Source organism: Schistocerca serialis, chromosome 1, assembly GCF_023864345.2.
Source record: "Schistocerca serialis cubense isolate TAMUIC-IGC-003099 chromosome 1, iqSchSeri2.2, whole genome shotgun sequence".
NCBI classification, from domain to species: domain Eukaryota; kingdom Metazoa; phylum Arthropoda; class Insecta; order Orthoptera; family Acrididae; genus Schistocerca; species Schistocerca serialis.
This window is the reverse complement of record NC_064638.1, coordinates 827,256,197-827,282,943: the sequence shown is the minus strand read 5'-3', so window position 1 is coordinate 827,282,943 and position 26,747 is coordinate 827,256,197. Positions and strand designations below refer to the sequence as shown.

The window sequence follows — 26,747 nt, the reverse complement described above, 5'->3', positions numbered from 1 at the left end:
TTCTCAGTATGGTGACTGGCAAATCATTGTGCTTTGGTCATGTTGTTAAATCATCTTCACTATGGTGAGCATGGAATGTCCTGGTGATGAAGTGTTTCACATAGCCATCCCAAATTTCACCCTGTTGAAATGTGAACAGTCTATCTATTGGCATTTGGTCTTCTACTACGTAGCAGAAAGAATGGTGTAAAACCTGTAGTGTTTTGATTCGCTGTGTTATATGTCAACATCATGATCGGGAGTACTGTATCCCAGTCTCTGTTTGACATCAGTGTACATTGAGAGCATATCTGCCGATGTCTTATCAAACCATTCTTTGTGGCCATTTGTCTTCAAATGGTAGGTAGTCATCCTGTGGATAACGTCGCAACATGAAACTACCTCTGATACTTGTGTCGATTGGAAAAAATTTTTCACAATCAGAGACCATCACATGAGATCTTTGTGCTCCAAAATGTTGTCTTCTACAAGCGACGTTGCAATTTCAGGAGCTTAGGCAGTCAGCATAGCTTTGGTGGCAGCGTAGCTGGTGAGGTAATCAGTGCAGACTATTGTCCATTGATTCTCATTCATCAGCTTTTGGATCCCAGGAGGTTGATCCCAATTCGGTGGAATGGTGTTGCTGTAAGCAGGAGTAGTAGGAGATGCCGTGAAGGTAACTGCAGCACGTACTTCTCTCGTTGGCATTCCTTACAGTAGCTCACGCAATGTCTAGTGGATCAGTAGAGATTTGGCCAGTGATACCTGGATCTGCTTCTACCTAGAGTCCTCACATACCCCCTACGACCCGATGTTGGAGTATCATCTAAAACTTCAGGGTAACTGGCTTAGAGGAGCTAGGATGAGGAGTAACCATTTCTGCCCTATTGGTATCATAGTTACTCTTATATAATGCTCCATTTATTATTTCAAATTCTCTTTTGCTTGTTGCCTCCTCCTTCAAGGCCTCTATGTTTTCCAAATGTGCTGGATCTGCCCTCTGCACAGCAGCAGTTTCATTTAATGCAACAACGATTAAGATTTCATTCACACCAAGGATTTCTTGAAGGGTGTCCAGTGTCCTTACATTTGCATCTCTTTTTATATATCATTGTGACTACTCCTGAAGCTGCAGTGCCTGTCTCACCAGTCGAACCAACAGATCCTTCAGACTAGCCATTGTGGTGAATAGTGGTCCATCACATTGTTGAATGGCTCACCAAATAAATAGGGCCAGAACTTGTTGATGGCCCAAACAATCTGCAAGGCATTCTTTTGAGGGTTGCAGACTAGTTCATCCCGGACTCGAAGAGTACTCTGGAAAGCATAATTATACTATCTGTCGGTGTGATGGTCTGCCTCGGAATTCTTGTGGTATATTTATTTATTTAGCATATGGCTAATACAGACATATCATGAAATTAAATTACATATTCATATGTACATATTGACACACAAGAAACTTAAGTTTGTCTTTACAACTGAATATCCAGTCCTTCAATCCAGCACACTGCATCTGGAGTTGCTAGCAGGAAGTCATCTTTGGCAGCATGATAGGCTCGAATCCTGCATTCACTGACAATGTGGTGAACAGTCTGGTATGGAGCCCTGCAGTCACAGGCTGGATCAGGCAGCTTCTTCCACTTAAAGAGAGCATCCCTGCATCGGCCATGGCTGGTACGGATTTTGTTGAGAGTAGTCCAGGTCTTGTGTGGTAGGTTGAATCCACTTGGAAGTTTAGCATCGGAGATGATGTTATGCAGGTGCACATCTGTCACTGCTTACCACGGACTTACCATTCTTCAAGAGGTTTGAAATCCTTAGCAACCATGTCAGCAGCATCCCACAGAGTTGGATGGCATGATTTCAGTCTCTTACGATTTAGAAGTGGCAGGTTGCTATGCACGGATAGGTTAGAATTCCTGGAGATCTTGTGGAATTATCTCATAAGGGCAGTACATCTGCGTAGATCAGGAGGCATTATACCAGTTAACAGTGGGAGCCAGTAAACTGGAGTAGATTTTATTGCACCAGATATTATGCACATTGTCGTATTCAGCTGGGTATCAACAAGCCTTTTATGATGACTGTACAATGCTGGGGCAAGAGAAGATGTTAATGCTTCCTTAAGGACAAGGAAACATCTTGCTTGTGCCTTGTTCCACGAAAATTTGGCATGTGTCTGGAGTAGTTCTTGCAAGGGAAGTGCATTGGTACAGAAATCCTTCGCGAATTGTCAGTAGTAGAAACACATTCTGAGAAAACTTCTTACATTACAATTGTGCCAAGGAGATGGAAAATCTGTGACTCCTCTTATTTTCTCTGGATTGGGATGGCCTCCATTGCCATTCACTAGATTCCCAAAATTTTTATTTCTTGGTCACCCAAGAGGCATGCTTCGTGTGGAGGCCTACAGTATAATCACACTTTAGCATGGTTTTCAGATGGCCCGGATGTTCTTCAGATGTCTTCAAAAAACCAACAGCATCTTCCAAATAGCAAAGACATGTCATCAATTTAAAATGTTGAAGCAGGTTGTCTACCATATATTCAAAGGTGACTAAAGCATTACACAGTCCAAACAGCATAACTTTAACTTCCTGGCATATTAAACTGTGTGCACGACCGAGGCTTGAACCCGGGATCTTTGCCTTTCACGGGCAAGTGCACTTTTAATCTGCCAAGAAGTTTCATAACAGTGCACACTCCGCTGTAGAGTGAAAGTTTCGTTCTGGAATCATAACTTCAACTCATAGAGGCCGTTACGAATTATGAAAGCAGTTTCTTCCTGGCCAGCCTTATCAACCTCAATTTTCCAGTAGTCAGCCTGCATGGTGATAGTTGAGAAATTCCTCGCTCCTTTCAATCAGTCTATAGTATCATCAATGTGGAGCAATGGATAGACATCTTTCTTTGTGATTTTGTTCAGTCATCAGTAGTTGGTGCAGAAATGCCATGTGTCATACTCCTTCTTCACAAAGACCACAGGTGAGGCAAGGACACTCTGAAGGTACAATGATGTCGTAACGTCTTCTACACTTCCTTCTGGAATATCTGTCATTCAGCTGGTGACACTCTATATGAGTGCTGGCTAATTAGTGCATGTTCACCACTGCTGGTACTGTGTTTTACTATGGTATGCTTGGTCTGTCTTTTCTGCACTCCAGATTTGAAAACATCCAAAAATTGACACAGACTGGTTACCATTTTTCACAATTGTTCCTTGGTTAAACTAGATCCTGTTGACAGTTTGATATTTGTTTTCCCCCTGCATTGTCTATAGCACTAGCAGCAGAGCACAGTTCTTCATGACTGACACAAAGCTGCACTTTCCAGACTGGTTTGGCTGTCCCTATACATGTACAGTCTTGAATACAAAACCTGACCACCACAGAGTCTGTGTCCGAGTTGTTCACATAAGGCACCAATAAAACCAATTTCCCCTCTGAATTCTGTCAGGCCATCTGCATGATCTGGGAATAGTGTAGGATGTGGAAGTGTCTGGTGGGAAATGTCATTCCACTCAGGGTGTTACAGCGCACTATCTGCATGTGGTCTAGAATGTAGGGCAATGTAGACAAAAAGTCACAAGTTTTAGTCCACTCCTTTAATTTTTAAACTGCTGTTTGGCTGTCTGCTAAGCTGTATCACGCTGAAGGAACCTCAGATATAATTTGCTTCACTTTCTAAACCACCAATAATAACAAAACCTTCCAGAAACATTTATGTGAAAGAGTTTATGGCTGCACTGAGATCAGAATAGTCTATGCTCAAGAGTTTCCAGGCCCTACAGCAGCCACTGATCACGAGGCACATAGACCCTAGCTGCCATCCAGCCTGGTGGTCTTGGCGCAACATACCACAGCACACTTGGGGCATATTTCTACTTCCATGGACTTCATCTACATGTACATCGATACTTCACAAGCCATTGTATGATGCGTGGCAGCTGGTATCCTGTACCACTACAAGCCTTTTTCTTTCCTGTTCCACTCACAAATAGAACAAGGGAAAAGCGACGGTCTATATGCCTGCTTATGAGCCCTAATTTCTCATATCTTGTCTTTGTGGGCCTTGCACGCAATTTATGTTGGCAGCGGCAGAATTGTTTGGCAGTCATCTTCAAATGTTTCTTGACGGTGTCTCTCAAAAAGAACATCACCTTCCCTCCAGGGATTCCCATTTGGGTTCCCAAAGCATCTCCATAACACCTACATGTTGTTCGAACCTAATGGTAACATATCTAGCAGCCCGCCTCTGAATTGTTTCAGTGTCTTCCTTCAATGTGATCTGGTATGGATCCCAAACATTTGAGTAGTACTGAATAATAAGTCGCACCAGTGTCCTACATGCAGTCTCCATGACAGATGAACCACATTTTCCTAAAATTGTCTCAGTAAACCAAAGTTGACCACAGTTCTCGCAACTCATTCGATTTCATACCATTTTGCAATGTTAGGCCCCTGTTATGTAAATGACTTGACTGTGTGAAGCAGGACACTAGTAATTCTGTATCCAAACATTACAGCTTTTTCTTTCCTACTCATCTACATTAACTTACATTTGTCCACGTTTAGAGTTAGCTGTCATTCATAGCACCAACTAGAAATTTTGTGTAAGTCATCTTGTATCTTCCTACAGTCACTCAAATTCGACACCTTACCATACACCAAAGTAGTATCAGTAAAACAACAGTAGTCCTACCACACTTCACTGGGGCACCCCTGATGATTCCCTTGTCTCCGATGAATGCTCGCTGTCAAGGACAACGTACTGGGTTCTATTACTTAAGAAGACTTCAAGCCGAGCCACTCACATATCTGTGAACTTATTCCATATGCTTTTACCTTTGTTAACAGTCTGCAGTGGGGAACCATGTCAAATGCTTTCCGGAAAACTACAATTATGGAATGTGCCTGTTGCCCATCATCCATAGTTCACAGTATATCTTGAGAAAAGGGCAAACTGAGTTTCACATGAGCAATGCTCTCAAGAAAGTATATTATATTTGATCTGAGAATACGTTCAAGGATTCTGCAGCAGACCAAAGTTAGGGTTATCGGTCTGTAATTTTGCAGATGTGTTCTTTTACCCTTCTTGTATACTGGAATGACGTGCGCTTTTTCCAATGGCTTGGGACTTTGTGCTTCACAAGAGATTCATGATAAATGTAGGCTAGCTAAGGGGCCAGTGCTGTAGAGTACTCTTTGTAAAACCGAATTAGAATTTCATCTGGACCTGATGATTTATTTGCTTTCAAAACTTCCAGTTGTTTCTCTATGCCGGGGATGCTAACTTCTGATGTGACTTCTGATCGCTTTTGGAAACTGCCTCGATAGTTCCTTGAAAAGTATGTCAGTAATTTCTTCTGTTGTTGTTCCCAAATGAAACAGATTCTCAATCTTTGTTTGATTGTCACTCGCTCATGAAACAAAATTTTTTCCAGTTAAGGAAAGAATGGTATAGGTGTCTGTAATTTTACATTTTGTGGCTGTCAGTATAATCAGTCCTCCTGGTTTCTTCAAGTAAAAGAAAAAGTAATGTTGGCATTGATGATATAGGTTTATTGCTTACACTTTTGTCTTTAAGAAATCATTTTTGTGTCCACATTGGACACTCCCTGTAACCACTGCACCAGGTGGAAGGACACTTTACAGCTGGAACATTGGTCATTGGTGGGAATTCATGAAGCTCTCCTATTGGAACTTTAACAAAACAATTTGTATAAGTCATTTTCAATAAATTTTCTGTCAGCATGCATAGGATAATTAAAAAAAAATATTAAGTTCTAACAAAATGGTGACATGTTGAAACAAATGTAATTTTCCTCACACACAATATTGAGACAAAAGTGTGAACTGAAAATAAATGGCTACATACACTGATAGAGAATTCAATTGAGAGTGCATCAAAGTCCAACAAAAATTTTATGTACCATTCTCAAGTTATATTTTTTGCCAATTTGAAAAATATGGTTTCGAGAAAAGTGTGTTGAAAGTTTTGGGTTACATTTCTTGTAGTTAAGTTAAGCATACCTCTAGTCAGTTATTCCTGAACCATACAGCAATCCTTCCAGATCCAGAGGGAGATCCTCCTCCATATTCTTCATGACCTTGGTGGTCCTGTAGTCTGCTTTGGCAGCTTCAGTCATCCGTTGTTTTGCTCAGTCAACACACTTTTTGTGCACTTTTGTGCATAAGCCGTGTAGCAGGCAGGTCCAGCCTCATGTTCAAGCACATTCATAATTTCCATAATGCTTGTTAGGCCATCAATGAAATTATGTGGCAACTATTTTTTATCCTGCTGTGAATGATTTCCAAAGATGCTTATTCATGAATCACCTTGTAACTTGATAATAAGAGTTTCTGGAGAACTTGGGATTAACACTACAATGAAGTACCACCCTACTGAACAATGTAACCAAAAATATATAAAAAAAGATTTAAGTGTCCTTTTTAACATTTTCATAGTTATGTTCTATAAATTTTGACTTTTACTGAAAGGACAAATAAATTTTAAAAAAGTCACAATTTTACAGAGGAGCAACCTGTCTTTGGTGTCCCACTACACGTGGCTACAGAAAGAAGTCATTGTCATGATGGAGCATATATTCCATTGGTGATCCGAGAATGCATTGATTACGTACAAGAAAATGGTTTGTCATTAGTCCTTTTTTTACATGTATAAATGTGTTTTTGATATATATTAACATTTTTATATTATATTTGGTGTGCAGGATTATTTTGTGTAGATTCTTTCACTAGTGTTATTAAATTGGGTTCATTTCTTAGGTCTTACCATGGACTCTATATACAAGCTCTCTGGAATTAAGTCCAAAGTACAGTATCTTAGGAGATTATATAATCAAGGAGAATGTGTCCAACTGTCTGACTATGAGCCTCCAGTTGTTACAAGCCTTCTCAAACAATTTTTCAGGTAAGCTTGCTGTTAATCACAGTCTTAGAGTTTTTATCTTTACTGCCTTAACAATATTTTCTACATTACCTTTTTCATTTTTTTGTCACACTAGTGACATTTTATATGCAAATTAGCATCAGTTTGATATGAAAATCAATTACATTTCAAATTAAATCCAATTGAAATCATGAAGACTGTGGAAAAGCATATTTATTTTCAATTACAATGTAATAACAAAGATTGCATATGTGATTTCTTCCTTTTTTTCCACCTCAACACTTGTAGATATTTCACTGCATGTACTGTGTGTGGGCTGTTATAAGAGTCGAGGGGCATGAAAGGGATGCAGTGGTTGGGAAAGGAGTGAGACAGGGTTGTAGCCTCTCCCCGATGTTATTCAATCTGCATATTGAGCAAGAAATAAAGGAAACAAAAGAAAAATTTGGAGTAGGTATTAAAATTCATGGAGAAGAAGTAAAAACTTTGAGGTTCGCCGATGACATTGTAATTCTGTCAGAGACAGCAAAGGACTTGGAAGAGCAGTTGAACGGAATGGACAGTGTCTTGAAAGGAGGATATAAGATGAACATCAACAAAAGCAAAACGAGGATAATGGAATGTAGTCGAATTAAGTCAGGTGATGCTGAGGGAATTAGATTAGGAAATGAGACACTTAAAGTAGTAAAGGAGTTTTGCTATTTGGGGAGCAAAATAACTGATGATGGTCGAAGTAGAGAGGATATAAAATGTAAACTGGCAATGGCAAGGAAATCGTTTCTGAAGAAGAGAAATTTGTTAACATCGAGTATAGATTTAAGTGTCAGGAAGTCTTTTCTGAAAGTATTTGTATGGAGTGTAGCCATGTATGGAAGTGAAACATGGACGATAACTGGTATGGACAAGAAGAGAATAGAAGCTTTCGATATGTGGTGCTACAGAAGAATGCTGAAGATAAGGTGGGTAGATCACGTAACTAATGAGGAGGTATTGAATAGGATTGGGGAGAAGAGAAGTTTGTGGCACAACTTGACTAGAAGAAGGGATCGGTTGGTAGGACATGTTTTGAGGCATCAAGGGATCACAAATTTAGCATTGGAGGGCAGTGTGGAGGGTAAAAATCGTAGAGGGAGACCAAGAGATGAATACACTAAGCAGATTCAGAAGGATGTAGGTTGCAGTAGGTACTGGGAGATGAAGAAGCTTGCACAGGATAGAGTAGCATGGAGAGCTGCATCAAACCAGTCTCAGGACTGAAGACCACAACAACAACAACACTGTGTGTGGGCTAAGATGATTCCTCCATGCTGTGCCAGCTGCAGAGCAACAAGGACAGTTCCATAGTAGAACCATTACAACCCCTGAAGGTTTAGCAAACAGGGAAAGCATCGGTCTCTGGTGCTAGACTCAGCAGGTAGGGGACACAGGTGTTGGAGAGAGCTATTCTTTGTGTGCTGTATGTTTTCTGGGGAGCCATTATTGGCCAGGCACACTCTTCAACATTTTTCTGCAAAGAACATCTTTGAAACATTTCCATGGCAGAAAAAGGATATGGTAAATAACATGGCCAATTTTCTGAGTCGTTCCTAAGAGAAAACTTTGTAGGGGAGATACCGCTCTCAAAATATTTCTAAAGACATGGCGAGTCCCTGGAAATGATGGTCACGCACTTCGACTGCATGTTCGGCATCTAGCCTAACATTTTTCCCTTTTTTCTTTCCTTTTCTCTTTTTGTGTTACCACACTAGAAAACAGTGTGCAAAAAATACCAAATATAAGACATCTGGCTTGGCTGGAGTATTTTGACGTAACATTTTTAGATGCAGGTTTCTGGAAGAGGAGTTTCAGTACACTTGATTGGTAGGGCCACTTTTTTTCTATGTTGGTGGGAGTGCAACAGTGTCTGCTTAATTTTGTCATTGGTGGAACAAAAATGGTACTTTCTGATTGTCTATTGCTGCTTGAGACATGGGAAATGTTTGCACAACATACGGACTCTGCACGGATTCTGTTCTTTAGTAGAGCTACTCCTGCCTCTAATTCCAGCAGAGTCATTTTGTGTTTTCCACTTGGAAGACACACTTTGAGTTCCGCACATAGCTGGGATATCCTTCAGTCAGGATGCTCCATACAGAAATGTTGCACAGCAGACTTGTGGACGATGCAGCAGTGGTATGCACAAAGGCATATATAGTGAGCCATAGGCACCTCCCACAGCCAGCACATCCATTCTCCAATGATGGTGAAATTTATGGGCAACACTGACAGTATGGATCGCAATCTTTGACATTCATTTCACAGCTAGTCACCACTGTGCATAATCCAGGACACTATGTGATTACCTGCAACTGTTAATCCATTGTTGGGCCGAAAATTAGTGTGTATCAATTCTGTTACACATAGTTTAGTTAGTGCATTTCCTTGGGGGAGAGACCTAAATAGATAGTTAACTAGCATCATTTCTCACTCTCTTTAATAGCGAGGGATGGTTTCACAATTTGTGCACCACATTTTTATCAGTGTAGTTCATGTTCAGCTCATGCTTCTGCAAATGACTGCGTATTGCTATGAGGGGTCTTCAAAATTAAGTTATGCATATCATCCCATAGTAAGATCATTGTGGAACAAGAGCAGCACATGTCAGAAGTGAGTATGTGTTCTGGGTTTGCTGCAGAGATAGTTCTGCTGCATTATGGATAAAGGGTGCATCACAGTGTGTGAGTGAAATGACACAGTAACTGGAAACATATTCTAAAGTTGAAGCACATGGAGCAAAATGTCTAAATTTCTAAATAGCACACAGATTAACTATGAAATTCTGGTGGTATATAGACCAAATGCAATGTTGCATCCAGCCATGGTGAAATGGTGACAACAATTTGACCAAGAATGCAAAGACAGGGGTGTTGCTGATCAGGAAGGAAGGCCATCAACAATGACCACAGACAATAATTTTAAGGCAGTTGAAGAACTGTTACGCAGCTATCGCAGATTTTTCCAGTGATAGGGATATTCATGTAGCAGTTCTTGACTGGCTCTGTGACCATGGAGTGGATTTATATTGTTGAAAAATTGAACAATTGGTAGAATCATGTGACTATTATTTATATAGACATTGTTACTATGTTGCACTGAATAAAAGTTACTTAGCCTGCCATAATAATGAGTAACTTACTTTTTGAAGTTCCCAGTAAATGAAAAGAGAATATTTTTTCAAGATTTTCATTGTAAATAACAATGTGAGTTGGTTATCAATTTGCTTTATTGTTGTGTGTTTCACTCTTTTTTGAGCCAAAGTAAAGTTCATATAGTGATGATAGACAAACCAATTTTTTGTGTAGTATTACAATACTGCAAACCCTTGGTGGTACACAAGTAATAGAATGGGTTAAGATAACCTGTCACCATATGGTAAGGGCATAGAAGCCTATAAATAAGAACTTAATGATGAGAACATCACAGATCAGTTTATAAAATTCCATTCTTCTTCAGAGCCCATTGATGGACAGTTACATTGTCACAGCAGAATGGCCCAATTGAGGTCAGGGGTTGTGTTTGGTGGAGCAGGTGATGTGAAGAAGAAATGGTGATGTGAAGGGATAGTAAGTGTTGACAGGTCCAAAGAGAGAAATGTTATGAACTTAAGTTGACTTACTTTGCATATTTTCATTTTGTGATATATTGTGAGATGGTAATCATTGTGTTAGGATTCTCTTCAACATTAAATAAGATAATCAGAAAAGAATTTAACAAAAAGTTTGAAATTTTTATTGGGCGAAGAAAATATTCATACATGATTTTAAAGAAATAATCATGATAATACTGAATAATATTTACATTAGTTTATATTTTAAAAAGAAATCTGCCTGTAAACCATGAAATAACATTAACTCCAAATAAATAAATACATTAGTATATTACTGTCTTCCAAGCCAATAAATAAATGTTTCTTAAATTTTCCATTTTTTAAATTTTTTATGAGAACTCATCTTTTGGGATAAGCTTGCAGTATACCTTTGAAAATATTTCTTTTTTTCTTTTGTCCAAGTTGTAATAAGCTGAAGATTTTCTCCACAATGCTTCCAATGAATGGGTGGGTTGTTACTGTCCAGGATGGGAAGCTGAGTACTCAAACCCCAGGTATAAAAGTAGAGAAAAAGAAATCTTTTCTTTCCTCAGGACACTTCATCCATAAGATTCATCACTAAGTGCAGTTTTCTTTTACAGTTCTGGGCACATTTGTTGAAGTCAGGAATGTCTCTTGAATTTACCATTTTAACAAGAATTTTCTGTTTTGTGATCACAGTGATTGCACAATGTTGGTGTATGAATCCTGTTACATTTTGTAGTGTTCTTTTAAAAAGTAAGTCCCTGTCGCAAGCAAGACACAAATGGCATCACAAGGGAAAGGATGGATAAAAGTAGAAAATCTCTTATTTAATTTTTTACAAAATCTCTTATTTTCTGCAAGTACCATACTCTTTCTTATGAATGAATGATTTTTGTTTTGCACTGGACGTACATCAGAATAGAAGTGCAACTTTTTAATGGTTTTCACTAATATTACTGTGTATATAATCCAAAAGAAAAGAACATAGTTCATTTTTTCCTTCCTTGGAACCCCTTCTTGGTAAATGAACAAGGTGCAGTCAAATGGAAATAAGACAGATGGAAAAAATAAACTGTTTATTATTTCCAAAGTAATTACCATAGCTATTAATAGATTTATTCCACTGTGCCTTCAAGGACAAAGGTTTGCAGTTGCCTGCAGAGTCATGATTGTACCCAGGCCTTCACCTCTTCATCCAATGCAAATGCCTTTCTTCAGGACTCCCAAAAATACGTAAATTGCATGGGTAGAGATTGGGAGTGTAAGTAGGATGTATAAAGACTTACAAGCAAAACTTTTGCAGTGTAGTTGAAATGATGTGTTGGTCTCCTCTCATGTTGGCGAGATTGTTTTGCTTATGCTGCAGAAGTTTTGCAGGGGGTACCTTACATATTCTCCCTACATCCAGATTCCCCCTCCCACCCTCCACATTGCCCACCCACCACCACCCATCCTCATGTGATTTCTGCATTTTTGGAGTCCTGAAGGTAGACATTCTTGACAGTCGATTTACTTCAAATGAGGCGCATGCCTGGGTAAAATCGTGGTGCTGTAGGCAAACCCAAACATTTTCCCTGAAGGCACTAACCATCTTGCCTCTCAGTGGGATAAACTTATTAACAGTTATAGTGATTACTTTTGAAACAATGAACAGTTTACTTCCTGTTTTTTAATCTATCTCATTTTCACTTCAGTGCCTCTTATAGATTTGACAGCGGTCATCCTGGAGATTATGAATGCAAAATACATTTACCCACAGGAATAGGGGAGGGTGGCAAGTTCTGCTTTTAGTCAAACACCAAGCAGGCTGTATCACCTTTCTGTATACATTTTTTGCTGCTCATTTTCATAGATGAATAAAATCTAATTCTCCTTGGCTTATGCATTGCTAACTCTGATTTAGCAGATTTAAATTCAAAGGTGGCTTAATATTCTTTGCAAAAAAATGAAAAGAAAAATTTTACTAACATTTTAAAACAATATTTGTATCTCACTATGTCACTAGGATACTGTTTTTGGAAAAAATTATTAATTATTGTAACATGTAACTGTTCTGTTTGTTCTCTGATAAAACTGCATATTCACTGTAAATAGTATGCATTTCAGAATTTGAAGCCACTTATATCCAAAGGTGCTTCTCCTTGAGATGTTGATCTGTGGACATGTGACAGCATGCATATTCATAAAAGTGTCTCTACTTATGTTGCTCTGAATACTTCCAGTCAGCACAGAGTACTTGTAAGAGATACTTCTTTGGCTCTTTGCCAGTCATTCTTTGTCGAAATCATGAGCATGTCATTGTGCGGCTGAGTGATGTTCAATGAGCCATTGAAGATGAAGGTATTGTTTGTTTTTGCATGATAAGTCATGGAACATTTCAAAAATTACAAGTCTTTCCTCTTTGCCAGCTTGACAGTTACATTGAAGTTTGAAGCTAAAATAAACTACTACTTGCTACATAAAGCAAACTTATTTTTAATGTAAATGTTGTTAAAAAGATCCTTACCCACAGTTTCCTGCAACAGATTTTGCTTCTGTGGACAATAGCAACAAGCATGAACAAAAATGTCCTTAGGCTGGGGACACACTGAAGAAACAAGAACCAAATATATTAATATTAGTAGGTATGCCACAAACAACACAGCACAGAAACATTTCAGTTTGGCAACACCCCCCCCCCCCCCCCCCCCCAGGCAAGTTTGACAATGATGGCATCTCATAGTTAACTTTTAGTTTGTCTTAATCTGTCTACATGGACCAAAGATGCAGAAACCTTAAAATGATATATTCTAAGCACCTTAGAGCTTTGAAAAGTGGTAGTACACACTCCAAATTTGCAGATCATCGCCCAAATAATATTGAAACCCATCTCAAGTTCCTCAGAAGAAGCAATGGTCTCTACCACAGACTTGCAATAGGGGATAAAAAAGGCAACTATATCCATTCAGTGAACACAAGATGGATAATCTTCATGAGAACTCTGCAGAATACAATGTCAGTAGGCTTCTTCAAGAACTGGAACAACAAGTGACAAATTATACGTTCTCAAGCCCAGATTGTATGGTTTTCTCTTTGTAAACTCCTCTCTATCTATCTATCTATCTATCTTATCTACCTATCTGGGAATGCTTTGGATTTATTTCACTGCATTGTTATTACATTAACTTACAGAAAATGGTTAGATTTTGAAAAAACCTTTTTTTCCTTTATGAGACCTGAGCATTGATCCTGGTCTAGCCAACATCAGCTGGATTAGCCATAGCTTTTGCAAATCACTCCAGTCAGATGCTTGGACAATTCTAACAATAGGCCATGACTGTCAGGATAACTTCATTATTAATTAATTTGAAATTAATATCTTGTAACAAACACATTATTCCCATCAATATTTTTACAACATATGATTTAAGTCATTGGATTTGAGGTCTATTGCAGATTGCTCCCAGTTTCCTTAGGAATCATTGAAACAATTTTATTTTTGAGATGATATGAGTTGTTCAAGAAATACTGTTTCCTGTATGTTGCTATATTGACACCATCATGATTAATTCCAGGGAATCAATTATGACAGGGATGGCCTCTATTTCCAGCTGGCATAACCATGTGATACATGTGCTCTGGATATTGTACTTTGGATTCTTTTGAGCTGCTTATCATCGATTTTTTTCATGAATGGGGCTGGCACATCAGTTAACAGGCATGAGCTCCCTTTTATTTGCACTGTACCAGTTCCAGATATGAGTTGATGCTTCTGTTTGTATTCTTATTCTTCTTCATCATTCTTGAATAGCTTGCTTAGGATCATGCAGAATTAACACTTGTTGGCCTTCCTTTTATCTCATTATTCTTTCATGCACAACAAGTGACAGTGTTTCCATTGTTCTGTTCATACCTGCTAGTTTTGTCCTTCCCTCTTCTTCCTTGTAACTGTGTGTTAGTGTAATTTTTCTAATTCCTTCTAGATCCTGTAAATTTGGTGGTCCAAATTCATAAGGTCTTTTTGTGTTTGTTTGTATCAGTTCAGTTTAGTAACCGAATTTTTCAAGAATGTTTGAATCTCACAAGTTAGCCTGTATTGGTCTATTCTTTGTGTGTGTCCCATGAGCTTCATTACTTTTCAGAGATTGGGTTATCTAGTTTAATTCCTGTATGTATAGTGGTTATGACTCAGGCTTCTGTTGGAAAGAAAAGAAATTGAATCTCTTTGACAATTTTGTGCTTTTTCACAGTTAAGTAATTTAGAAAAGTATTGAGATTGGATTTCACAATTTTTACTATTATTAAGGGCAATTTGAATTGCTGTGTGGGTGAGGTGTGTTTAATCAATTTCTTTTTGAATGTTCGGTAGAAATATCTTCAATTATTTTCATTCAATTATGCTTCTGCTTCTTGTAATTTTGCATCTTCATTTTATCTGTGAATTTTTCTTCTATGTTTTGTAACCATTTCCCTGACATCCTTGAGACATTTTATCTTCATTTGATTTTTGTTGCATGACCATTTATGCCATGCTTGTTGTCTCAGTTCTATAAATTGATTATATTTGACTATTCACACGTTTCTGGCTCTGTTTATATAATATTGCAAACTGTTTCGTGTTCTAATATTGTTAAATTTACACTGAGTGTGTTCTTCCATCTAGGAAGGATTCAAAAATGTGTATGATACAAATTCCTTTTCTACAGGAATATCTGATAGGTTTCTTTTTTGATTAGTGAAAGACGACTGCTTTTGACCTTTGATTTATTGTTTTTATCAGGATACATCCCAATGTCAAACATTCTCAATCCCTTAAAGATATAATTTCAACTGAGCTAAAACCAAACTTACACATGAAAAATTTAATATTGATTATGATGCATTGCACAGAAAGCTCTCTCTCCTGTCATCTGCGCCAGGAATTTCATTTATGCTTTGGCTTTGGCAGAGATGCATGGTTTTGTGGATGTTAATAGCTTTAGAACACCTTGATGTCTGTTGGGATACATTTAACACTCTCCGTCAGTAGAGTCTGTGTAATACCTAAACAACTAGATCCCAACATCATACCTTTTCATTTTTTCTCATTATTAATTTGTATGAATGATTCCTTTTCCTCATTAGTAATAAGAAATTTGTAGTTCAGGTTTTTTACTTCTGATGAAGGTATATTTATATATACCGAAACCTCAGTCAAGAATTTTAATAAATTTTTATCCTGCAACTGTTTTGGCTGTCATCCTTTATCGTGAAAAAAAAAAAAAAAAAAATTGTACATTGCTGCAGAGTGCAGCAAAGATAGGCTTTTAAAATTATCTTTGTAATAGAAGAGCAATGTCCAGAGAATAATCAATTTTTTTTTTAAAACAACTTTTGTTTCAGTCTCGCTTGAGAGTATTTATGTTTAAGATCTCACATAAAAAGGATGTATAATTTTCATTTGTGCGTCAACAATGTGTGTAGTTGTGTAGTAAATGTTGTATTCATTCATAAGCATGACTTTTGCCTGCAATCATAAGAAGAGTCATTTCTTCCATCCTGCAAGACATTTTAAAATATACATGTTCTAATCATCAAGATTTAGTGGATGGACTGCATGATCAGCAACCACAGAAAATTAGAGCTCCAAGTTTGCTGCAAACTCAGACATTCTAAAAATCTTCATGGACAGAGTAAGAAAAATTATCCTGAATATATTATTCCTTTTTGTGGCTTCAGTATTTGTATGTTGTATTTATTTTTCTTACACTACGAGGGAGACTGTTCATAGTACCAATTTAGTTTCAACAAGAATCCATGCTTTTAATTCTAGTAGTGCAAGTAGTAATTATCTCTCATTATGTAAATTTCATGCTGATTCATACTCTTTGTGTTAGCTGTGGGCTGCCTCCCAGCATGGTTATTCCAAAAACGACCAACAGACTAACACGTCATTTGTTCTTGTAATGCCAAAATTTTATTTTGTGTGTCTCTCTGTCCCACAGTTATGTCCAGAACTTCATTAAAAACTCTGTTATGCCAATTCCAATGAAAATGGCTCTCATCCTACTGTTAACATTGTTTTCCAACTGACACCTCTGATAACTTCAGATGAAAATTTATTTCTAGATTCTTTGTCTGTTGCTTGATCACATAGCACCTGATACTCAATGTAAATGTGTTCATTTATAGTATTTTAAAACACCAGTGACTTATGACAATTACAATTAATGTTAATAAGGCTTTTGGGGGAGTAGGTAAGTGAGAGACTTTTGAAAGGTATGGGTTTCTGTCCTCATGTGATCATAAAAGGCTTTTGTAGTAATTAACAAGATTTTCGCCTCTGACAATGTATGTGCATATGTTAATAAATCAATTTGTAGCATGGTTAAACTGTAGGTTCTTGTGGCTGAGTCAGCCTTTTCTCAGAATGGAGAAATGTAAGCACACGCCATAACAAACTATTTTTAATAAAATACTGTGGTATTCAACTCATTCTTCAAACTGGTATCAGTTTTACTCAGTTATTAATATATCCATGTCATAACAGCACTTAAGTCCTTATCTAAAAACAGGGTCATCAATGAAATACAACATTTAGCACTGAAAGCATGTTTATTATGAACACCAAATACAGCCAGAACAGAGCTGACCTCCTGGGAGGAGAGTGCAGCTATTTATCAAAGTCAAAGTAATCCCATACTCAGGAAATGAGTGCAGTGGATCAGATGCAGTCTGGACAAGATCCTAGTGGAGGTGGATTGCCATTGCCTTCCCCCAACTGGCTACAAAGTGTCAAGTGTGTATCTGTGTCATGTGGATCAGTGTGTGTACAGTGTAGTATGGATGATGGGAAGGGAGAGGGTGAAACCCAGCACAGTCCTCTCAAATAGCACCAGGAACAGTGGCATGTGCCCCAACATCTTAAGACACAGCAGAGAGGTTTGGAATTAAATCCAGGGCATTAGCACAAAGACTGGTAATCAGGAGCTTTATGGAATCACCTTTCCTCCCCTTGCCAGGCAAATACTGGCAAAGAAAATTTTTCACCAGCAGGATTTGAACTGGCTTGCCTCAGGTCAAGCACCACCACACAACCATGTGTCAGTGATCTCAGCTATTGAGATGGGTGCAGCTGTTTATATAAACATTGAATATTCCAGAATGCAAATATTTGTACAAATGTCGAATATTCAAGAATATACAAACATTACAGCATAAGATATTTCAAGAACTTTCCAAAATGATAAATGCAAAATAATAAATAATTGCTGATGGATGAGTTTGAACTGGCAATCTCCAGTACACCAGCTAAGGATGCTAATCCCTATGCCATACTACATGCATCACAGCTCATGACGTTGTTCCCTGTCCTGAAGATTCAGTGACCTGATGTTTCAGAAATTCTCATTGGAGCCAGCTACAGCACCCTACATCTAGATATTGTCAGTGATCTTCTGTATGTGGTCCTGGCAGATCCTCACATTCTAGTCATGTTGTTAGATCCTCTCCACTATGGTGAACATCAAAGGTAGCCCGTCCCATTGAAAATTTGCAGTGGTTGATTAGGTCTTCAGTTTCCTGGAATCTCTTATCATTGATCTGCACCTATGGGCTGCAGAAGAGTTTCACACAGAGATCATGGACAATTCCTTGGTGTTCAGGCTCCATATGCAAGCCACCTGCCTTGCTTTTCAATCTTGATCATGAAACATTTTTATGTAGTCATCTTGAGTGTCATCCGGTTGAAACAGGGACAATGTACCCATTCTCATTTCAGCTTCATGATCATCTAGCAGAAAGATCAATGTGAAACATATAGTGTCTTGCACACTGCATTGTATGCGAATGTCACAATAGACAGTGTTGTATCCCAATTGATCTGTTCTCCATCAACATACATTGAGAGCATATCTGATGGTTTCTTAAAATATTCTATGAGGCCATTTGTCTGTGAATGGTAGGCAGTTGTCATCCTGTGGGTGATGTCACAGCATGATTATATCTGATACTATTCTCAACTGTAAAACTTTTCTGTAATCAGAGATCAACACATGGGCTGAGCACTGTGATTTAAAATTATGTCCTCTAAAAGGAATTTTGCAATTTCAGGAGCTACAGCAGTCAGTACAGCTTTACTGAAAACATAGCAGTGCAGTGATTTGACTACATAGCAGTGCAGTGATTGATTTGTTGACTTTGGGAATCTCCTCAAGATGTTGATTCCAATTCCGTGGAATGGCACTGCAGCAGTTGGGATTGGTATAAGATGCATTGGAGGTAATTGTGGCACATGCTTCCATTGTTGACATTCCTTGAAAGACAGTCAGTGTACATGTTTGCATCCACTTCAATGTACCACTGGGACTTCGCACTCCTGAAGCCTTAGTGTCCATCCGGCCATTCGACCCAGTGGATCTTCAGGCTAGTCAGCCAGCACAGATAATGGTGGTGTGTCACAACAGTGGATGATCTGCTAAGTAAATGTGGCAGAAACTTGCTGACGGCTCAAACATCTGCAAGATACTCATTATCAGTTGTACAAGTAGTTTGTCTCATACATGGAGCATACTCTAGAAGCATGAGCTATCACCTTTTCAACACCTTCCTGAATTTGCACTAGAAATGCACCAATCCTATAACTACTAGTGTCAGTGTTAAGTTCTGTCTTGGCTTTCTCTTCATACAATGCTAGGTCAGGAGAAAATAGTAGTGCCCCCTTAAGGACAAGGAAAGACCTTTCTTGGACATCATTCCAGAAAAATTTGGTATCTGCTCCTTGGTACAGGAGCCCTTCATGATTTGGCAGTAATGCAAGCACATTCCAGGAAAACTTCTCACATAATATATCTTTCAAGGAATTGCAAAATCTGTGACTGCTCTTATTTACTCTGGATAAAGATGGACTACATCAGCATGCACTAGATGCCTCAATTTCTTTATTTTGTGGGGAGCAAAGAGGCACTTTTGCAAATTGTGGTGGAGGCTTTCAGTCTGAACACACTTCATTACAGTTGTAAGGTGGCTTAGATGTTCTTCAGATGTCTCCAAAAAAATGACATTGTCATCCAGACAAAAAAAGACATCTCATGCATTTAATATATCAAGCAAGTGGTCAGTCATATGTTCAAATGTGGCTGGACTGTTACACGGTCCAAATGTCATAATTTTAAACTCATAGAGGCTGTCAGGAATTATTAAAGCAGTCTTTTCCCAGTCAGGATCATCAGCATTGATTCGCCAGTAGCCTATGAGCTGTCAATAGTTGAGAAATACTTTGCTCCTCTCAAACTGTCTAGTGTGTCATCAGTGTGTGGCAGTTGATAGACATCTTTCTTTATGATTTTGTTCAGTTGTCAGTAGTCGATGCAGAAACACTGTGTGTCATCTTTCTTCACAAGAACCACAGGAGAGGACCAAGGACTCTCTGAATGTTAAATGGTTGCATCTTGAATCTTCTCTGCTTCCTCCTGAATTATCCATCATTGAGCCGCAGACATTCTACCTGAGCAATGGTTAACTGGTGGATGATCCCCAGTGTTCAATGGTGTTTTCCAGTGGTCCACTTGGTCTGTCTGTTCTCCACTCCAGATTTGAAAGCATCTGAAGACTGATTTAGAATGGTTATCACTTCATTGGCAAACATTCACAGAGGACAATCTTTGTTGTATTTGTTTTTTGAAATAGCTTTATCACTCTGGATCTCCCATCCTCCACAATCTATGACTGCTTGCGTTGCCTGCAAGAAGTCCATCCAAGAATAACATTGACTACATTCTGTTGACAATAAGCACCCAACATTACAGAAAGGGGAACCCCGGTTAACTAATACGTGAACAGGTTGCCCATTGATGATGACACTGATATTTTTTTTCATCATGGTAACTGTTGTCCATGGAGGATTTTTATTTGCAGCCACCTCACTTCCATAGATGGTTGCCTTGCTTAGTTTTCCTGAATTCAGCGGCTAGGCGAGTGGCTGGTACATTTGAACTGCAATGGGAAACAGCTATGGTGTGTTGGAGAGTAATCTTTCCCAGGGCATGGTGATGGGTTTTGACCCACAGGTTGACAATAATAATCTGCAAATGGTATGAATAGAACTGTTGTGACGGTTGACATAAGGTGGCGAAGTAGTCATTGAAAGTTCACCTATTTTCTCTGCTGTAGAGTAGAGAGTGCTAGGGCATCCAGAGCAGAAACAGGCCAGGGTGTTATCCGCTGTCCTCCAAATCTCTGTTCTTCTATGGGGAATTATGTTTGGTGTAGGAGTTCATTATAGCTGTGACGGTTGGGTGCTCGTTTGCTGTTTGGTGGTTGCAGCATAACTCCAAGTTGGTCAAATGCATTCTTCCTGGGGCATTCAGATGGGGGTGGAGATTGATGCTAAAGATTAAGAAACCTCTTCCTAAACATTTACAATTATCTTCCAGCACCTCAGGTCAACAATCGTGGCTGCTGTTCAAATGGTTCAAATGGCTCTGAGCACTATGGGACTTAACATCTGAGGTCATCAGTCCCCTAGAACTTAGAACTACTTAAACCTAACTAACCTAAGGACATCACACACATCCATGCCCGAGGCAGGATTCGAACCTGCAACCATAGCCATCGCGTGGATCCAGACTGTAGCACCTAGAACCACTTGGCCACTTCGGCCGGCGTGGCTGCTGTCTCTTGCTTACTAAGTACAACAGCCCTAGTTGCCTGTCTCTATTGATGACGATGTTGACAGAACTTTAAATCCTGATCATCCTTCCCTCTAGTTCTGGTTGCCGTGAAATGCTGTATCTCTTGTCTCACTACCTGTTGTATGAGAGAGATGAGGTATGGTGGTCTTCCACAACTGCCGTAGCGACCACATTTGGTAGTCAGTCATACTTCCTTCGTCCGATTCTTTTTCTGTTTCATTTCCTCGATGCACCTGACAGTACTTGATGAATTCCCTGGATGTTGTGGCATCCTTCACCAGAAGAACTTGGTACATGTCTTCTACAATTTCTTTCATCAAATGTGAGATGTTGTCAGCTTCTGTCATTTTTGGATTCAGAAAGTGGCAGAGTGCACAAACATTCTGTGTGAAGGACTGCATCATTTCCCCATGACACTGGCCCTGTTCTTCAGCTGTTCTTCTACTAAGTAGGCTTGCTGCTAATTGTGGATATCTAAAGGACGTTGTATTGTAATAAATGCAGTTGCTGCATACACACAAGCGCTGTTGCAATTAATGATATAGTCGTGCATGTTGGGGCAAAAATGATTACACAAAATAATAACAATGGTCATACAGAGCTTAGTTTCATGAAAGTGCGAGCATTTGAAATGTGACTGCATGGCATATGGGAGATTGGACTGGTACTGAGGATGTGCTCGGATAGCCAAAGTGGTTAAGGCAACTGCTCATGATAAGTTGGAAATTTGGGTTTGAGTCCTGGTGTGGCACTAATTTTCATTTATCATAAGTAGCTGGCGCTACTATGAATTTACAGTATGTGAACCCATTTCTTGACTTTCACAGCTGCAAATCATCTGTTCTTTCAGTCATGCATGCATGTTTGAAGGACATTGTATTATAATAAATGCAGTTACTGCATGAACACAAGTAATTTTTCCATTAATGATGTAATTTTACTTAATTGTTAATATATATTTCAGAAGTTGCTTGTGTAAGATACTTACCCTCAGTCCGTATGATGGGATCTTTGGATCATGATATATGTGAGAGTGGTACCTGGAAAAGTAATTTTTAGCAATATCTGCCTGGAAAAAGTAGTAGTGCATGTTATATGTTTATTTATTAGCCATTCAGTATGTTTACCATGCAGTTGACTTCATCAAAATACATTTTACATATTCATAAAAGTATAGTTGTTACTAATTTTTACATTATACATTATGCATGCATGTACACAGGGGTGGTGGCAAGGGGGGAGGCTATGGGGGCTATAGCCCCCCCCTCCCCCCCTCCCCCCAATGGAGTATCATATTACACTGGATAAAGTGACTTCAGAAACCAGTGAATATATTACTTCAACAGATTCAATCATTTTTTTTATTATTATTTTTATTTTTTTAGAATTATGTAGCAATATAGGCTGCAGTGTATTTTAAACACATGTTAACAAAAGAATAAGAGTGGCAAATAGCTTACTATCTAAACCATAAGTATCATTTAACTTAAAATGGGCATCTTATTATTTATTAATATACATTGGATGTATATTAATGTACAAGTACCACTTACAATTATCAAGAAAGCTAAATATGCCGGGTATGCCTACCAACACTTAAATTGCTGACCCCAGACAAAAACTTCGAAATCGCCGGACATCTGGGTCAAATCGTATTATTTTCCCAGGCACACACATTCTGTAGACATATTTTTACCCTGAACTCTAAAACAGTTACCAAAAACTACTTTAAGCAACACCAAAGTGTACCAATTTGTCGGTGAAGGACCCCAACTCTTCTTTTGTTAAGCGATATTTCCCCCCCCCCCCCCCCCCCTCCCCACCTTGACTGACTTCTAGAATTGCCTCTGTATATACATACATCTTTTTAGTAGTTAGTATTTTTTACATTTTACACACATCGTTGTTTTACTTATACATATAAATACATAAACTTTTTACTAATCATAATATTTCAGTAATAATTATTATATAGTTACATTCAATACATATTTATACAGTTTTACACCTTTAGTTAATGATAGTTACATTATTTTATTATACATTCCTTCCAAGATGTTCTTCAATTGAGTAGTATGCTTTATTTTTAAACCATGTGTCTAATACTTCCTTTAATTTAAAGAGGGTGAGGGGTGTGACTGATTGTGACAGTTTATTATATAATTTTAGACTTAGGTGTTTGACTGTTGTGTGTCAGTGACAGCCTAGAGTGCGGTATATCAAGCATGCAGTTGTTTCTAGTGCTGGGCAAACATAAATTTATTCTCTCTGTAAATTGTTGTGTATTTTCTTTTACATATATTAAGCAGTTATACGTATGGAGACTTGGCAGAAGTGTTCCTTACAGGTTTCTCTTGGACCCAATCCTTGTATACATCTAATTGCTTTATTTTTGCCATTTGAATACACAGTTTGTGCCTGTTGAATTACACCATAACAGAATCCCATATTGTAGCTGTGACTGAAAGAATGCATAGTAGCAAAGCATCAATAAACTTTTACTGACAGAATATCTTAGTTAATACAGCAGGAATATCATGTGCAAGTTTGCCTATCAGATAACTTATATGGTCATCCCATGAGAGCCTTTGGTGTATTTTTAGTCTCAATAATCTGACACTGTGATTCTCTTCTTTCTGTACCTTCAGATTAAAATAAATTTTCTCCATTTTTGTGTTTATACATAACTTGTTAGCAATGCACCACACCTTACATTTTTCAAAAGGCTCATTATTTTTGTTTACCACCTCTTGCATACTGTCTCTACGTGTCATAAATGCTTTTAAATCATCTCTCTTTATTCTAATTAGTTCACAAATGTTAATTAATAGTGCCAAAAAAACTCACAAAAGCATGGTCAGCTTAAATACTAATCATGTAACACAAACTATATTCACCAAACTTACATTATTAATTCTAAAAGATATTTGTCATTTGATGACCTGTAATACATGTGTTGGATTAATATTAAGTAAACTGATAACAAATAAGATGGAATACTTACACTTCACAACAGCTGTGAAGTGTTGTAAGTTAAGTACTGCCAGAGAGTATATTCATGAAGACATTTTAAATTATTTGTTATTCTTACTTAGGGAACTACCAGAACCTATTTTGACAAATGATCTTCTGTCTCGATTTGAAGAGGCTGCTGCAGAGAAGGAAGTTACAATTCGTGAAGCTGAACTGCAAGGACTCATTAGCCAGCTCCCAAAATGTAATTTGCATCTTTTGGGCTGGATGATGGTACATCTTGATAATGTAACAATACATGTAAGTATTTTATTGCAACAGTTATTTGTGAAAACAGAAATTCTTAATCTGTAATCCACTCTTTTGTAAATAACTTTTATTACAATTCGGCATTTCTTTAGCCATTTTATTATGATTTAGTACTTCTTGACTGATTTTTCATTTAGAGTGAAGGACAAATTACTAAATACATTATTGCAAAGCAGTTTGTTTTACCAAAATCTATTCACTTGAAATAATTAAAAGTACAGAAACCTGGATGAACTGTACAATGATTATTTGAAAAAATGGCACTCCAATGATACAACATTGAAACAAAAGCATTTGCATATACACCATCACTAACTGTGAAAGACACAGTCATGATAGTGGGAAACATTGCTTGGCAGTTTCACCATGTTGGCAAAGACAGAGAAGTCTTGAAGTTCCTATTATGGATTCCCCATGAGCTATTTAAAGGACACACCATTTTTCTTTTTTTCATAGTGATTTAAGATGAAAAATGATTAGTGTACTATCATGATCACTGCTCTACACAGTGTTTTGGTATCAAAAATTGATACTTTGTCCAAGGAAGTCAATTACGACATGAAACCATGACATACTGAAGACCTGATTTGTAATTTAAGTGACAAGAAGAAATCCAAGGGAGAGTGACAGAAGTGATTGGGTGATACAGGTGCAGAAAGACATGTTGGAAAGCAGCCTGTGATACAAGACTATACTAGTGTAGTGGTAATAAGATAATAGAACAAGGAAGAGTCTTATTATTAGACATACACAGTCCACTGGAGTTGGTAACAAATTACCACAACAGTGATAGATTTGTTACCTATTCTGTTGTGATTCTCATTTATCTAATGTGAATCATGTTAATAAATTCTCCCTCTTGTCATCACAGTTCATAAACACATTTTCCATTAGTTAATAAGAAGTAAACATGTAATAAAGAATTAAACATACAGAGGACATGAGATACAATGAGTAGTTGGTTCACTTCATATTTAACTGATAGAAGGCAAAGGGTCATTTTAGGTAATTAGTGCAATTTTCATGATGAATCTTCCTCAGAGTGGAGACAATTATTACTGTCATTTCACAAGGTTCAATTGTGGGACTATTTCTTTTCTTGTTATATATAATTGGCCTTCCATCTTACATTGACAAAGCAGAAATAATGCTCTTTGCTGGTGATGCAAGCATAATGAATCCCAATAGAGCTGCAAAAAATGAAGAATAAATGAAATATTTAAAAGTATTATTCTTTTTTGGTTGATGATTTATCACTTAGAAATATCACAGTTCATTCAATGATGTAAGGCAAGGTATATCATCACCAATAACAAACAGCATGGGTGGGGAGGGGGAGAGGAATACATAAAACTGATTGTTCAAAATTCCTAGGTGAACATGAATAGGTCTTCTCAAATTCTTGTGTTTAGCAATATTTGTTCAGTGTCTAATTGATGAAAACATTAGAAAATTAACTTAGTTTACATAATTTCATTCACTGATGAAGCAATTTTTGAACCAATTATACATGTAGACACAAAGTATTCATTCCATAGAAACCTGTTGTACGGATATCTAGTGTCGATCCACAGACTTCTGTACGCAATTGTTTTTTTTTAAAAAAAAAAAAAAAAAAAAAAAAGCCATACTAACTACAGCCTCATAATAGATTTGCTCTCTTATAAAGCATTTTGTGAAGAATCTGAAATTAAGAGCAGCATTCATAAAAAGCAGCCTACACTATCCACAATTTAACTTTCTTTTGCATGGGAAGGAGTTGTTTGGCTACTCTTTCTACTCCAGACGTGAATTTTTGATTAGATAATATGCATGAGGTTGGGTTATTTTTTTCAAATTTTGTTGTAGATAGGGCTTAAACAAAAATCTGTTATGTGGATGGGCAACATGTAGCCATGTTTTCACAGAGAAATTTCATTATTTGTAAACCTACTGACATGTTCCACATCATGGCAATTTATCACAAATATAACCCACAAAACATGCAAAATACTAAACTAACTGAACTGCTTGTGAGCTGCATTGTTGGCATCAACACTTGCCGAACTCCACATTTTTTAAACAGTACCTAATTTCTGCCTATAACACCTGAAGGCAAAATGGTAAAAAAAAGTCTCAACATGGGATGTTAGCTCCAGAAAAAATCAACACTTAAGCAGACAACACATTAGATGTTAAAGAAAAATGAAATGATAAGAATGTCTTTCAAATAAATTTGAAGTGAACAATCATTCAGATGCAACATTTATTCCATTTTGAGCCCTGCTCCAGCATTTAGTGTCTGATGCAGCAAACTTCATACCAAATTAACC

General features: G+C 37.8%; 1 protein-coding gene across 2 annotated transcripts in view; it reads left to right on the top strand.

Annotated features, from left to right (window-relative positions):
- Positions 1 to 26,747, top strand: part of LOC126484606 (ralA-binding protein 1) — a 124,660-nt gene that overhangs the window by 62,984 nt on the left and 34,929 nt on the right. For both annotated transcript variants that reach the window (XM_050108185.1, XM_050108194.1), the window contains exons 5-7: positions 6,518 to 6,634; positions 6,771 to 6,915; positions 24,249 to 24,426. In XM_050108185.1, coding sequence (XP_049964142.1) covers positions 6,518 to 6,634; positions 6,771 to 6,915; positions 24,249 to 24,426 — 440 coding nt within the window. The remainder of the gene's footprint in view (positions 1 to 6,517; positions 6,635 to 6,770; positions 6,916 to 24,248; positions 24,427 to 26,747) is intronic.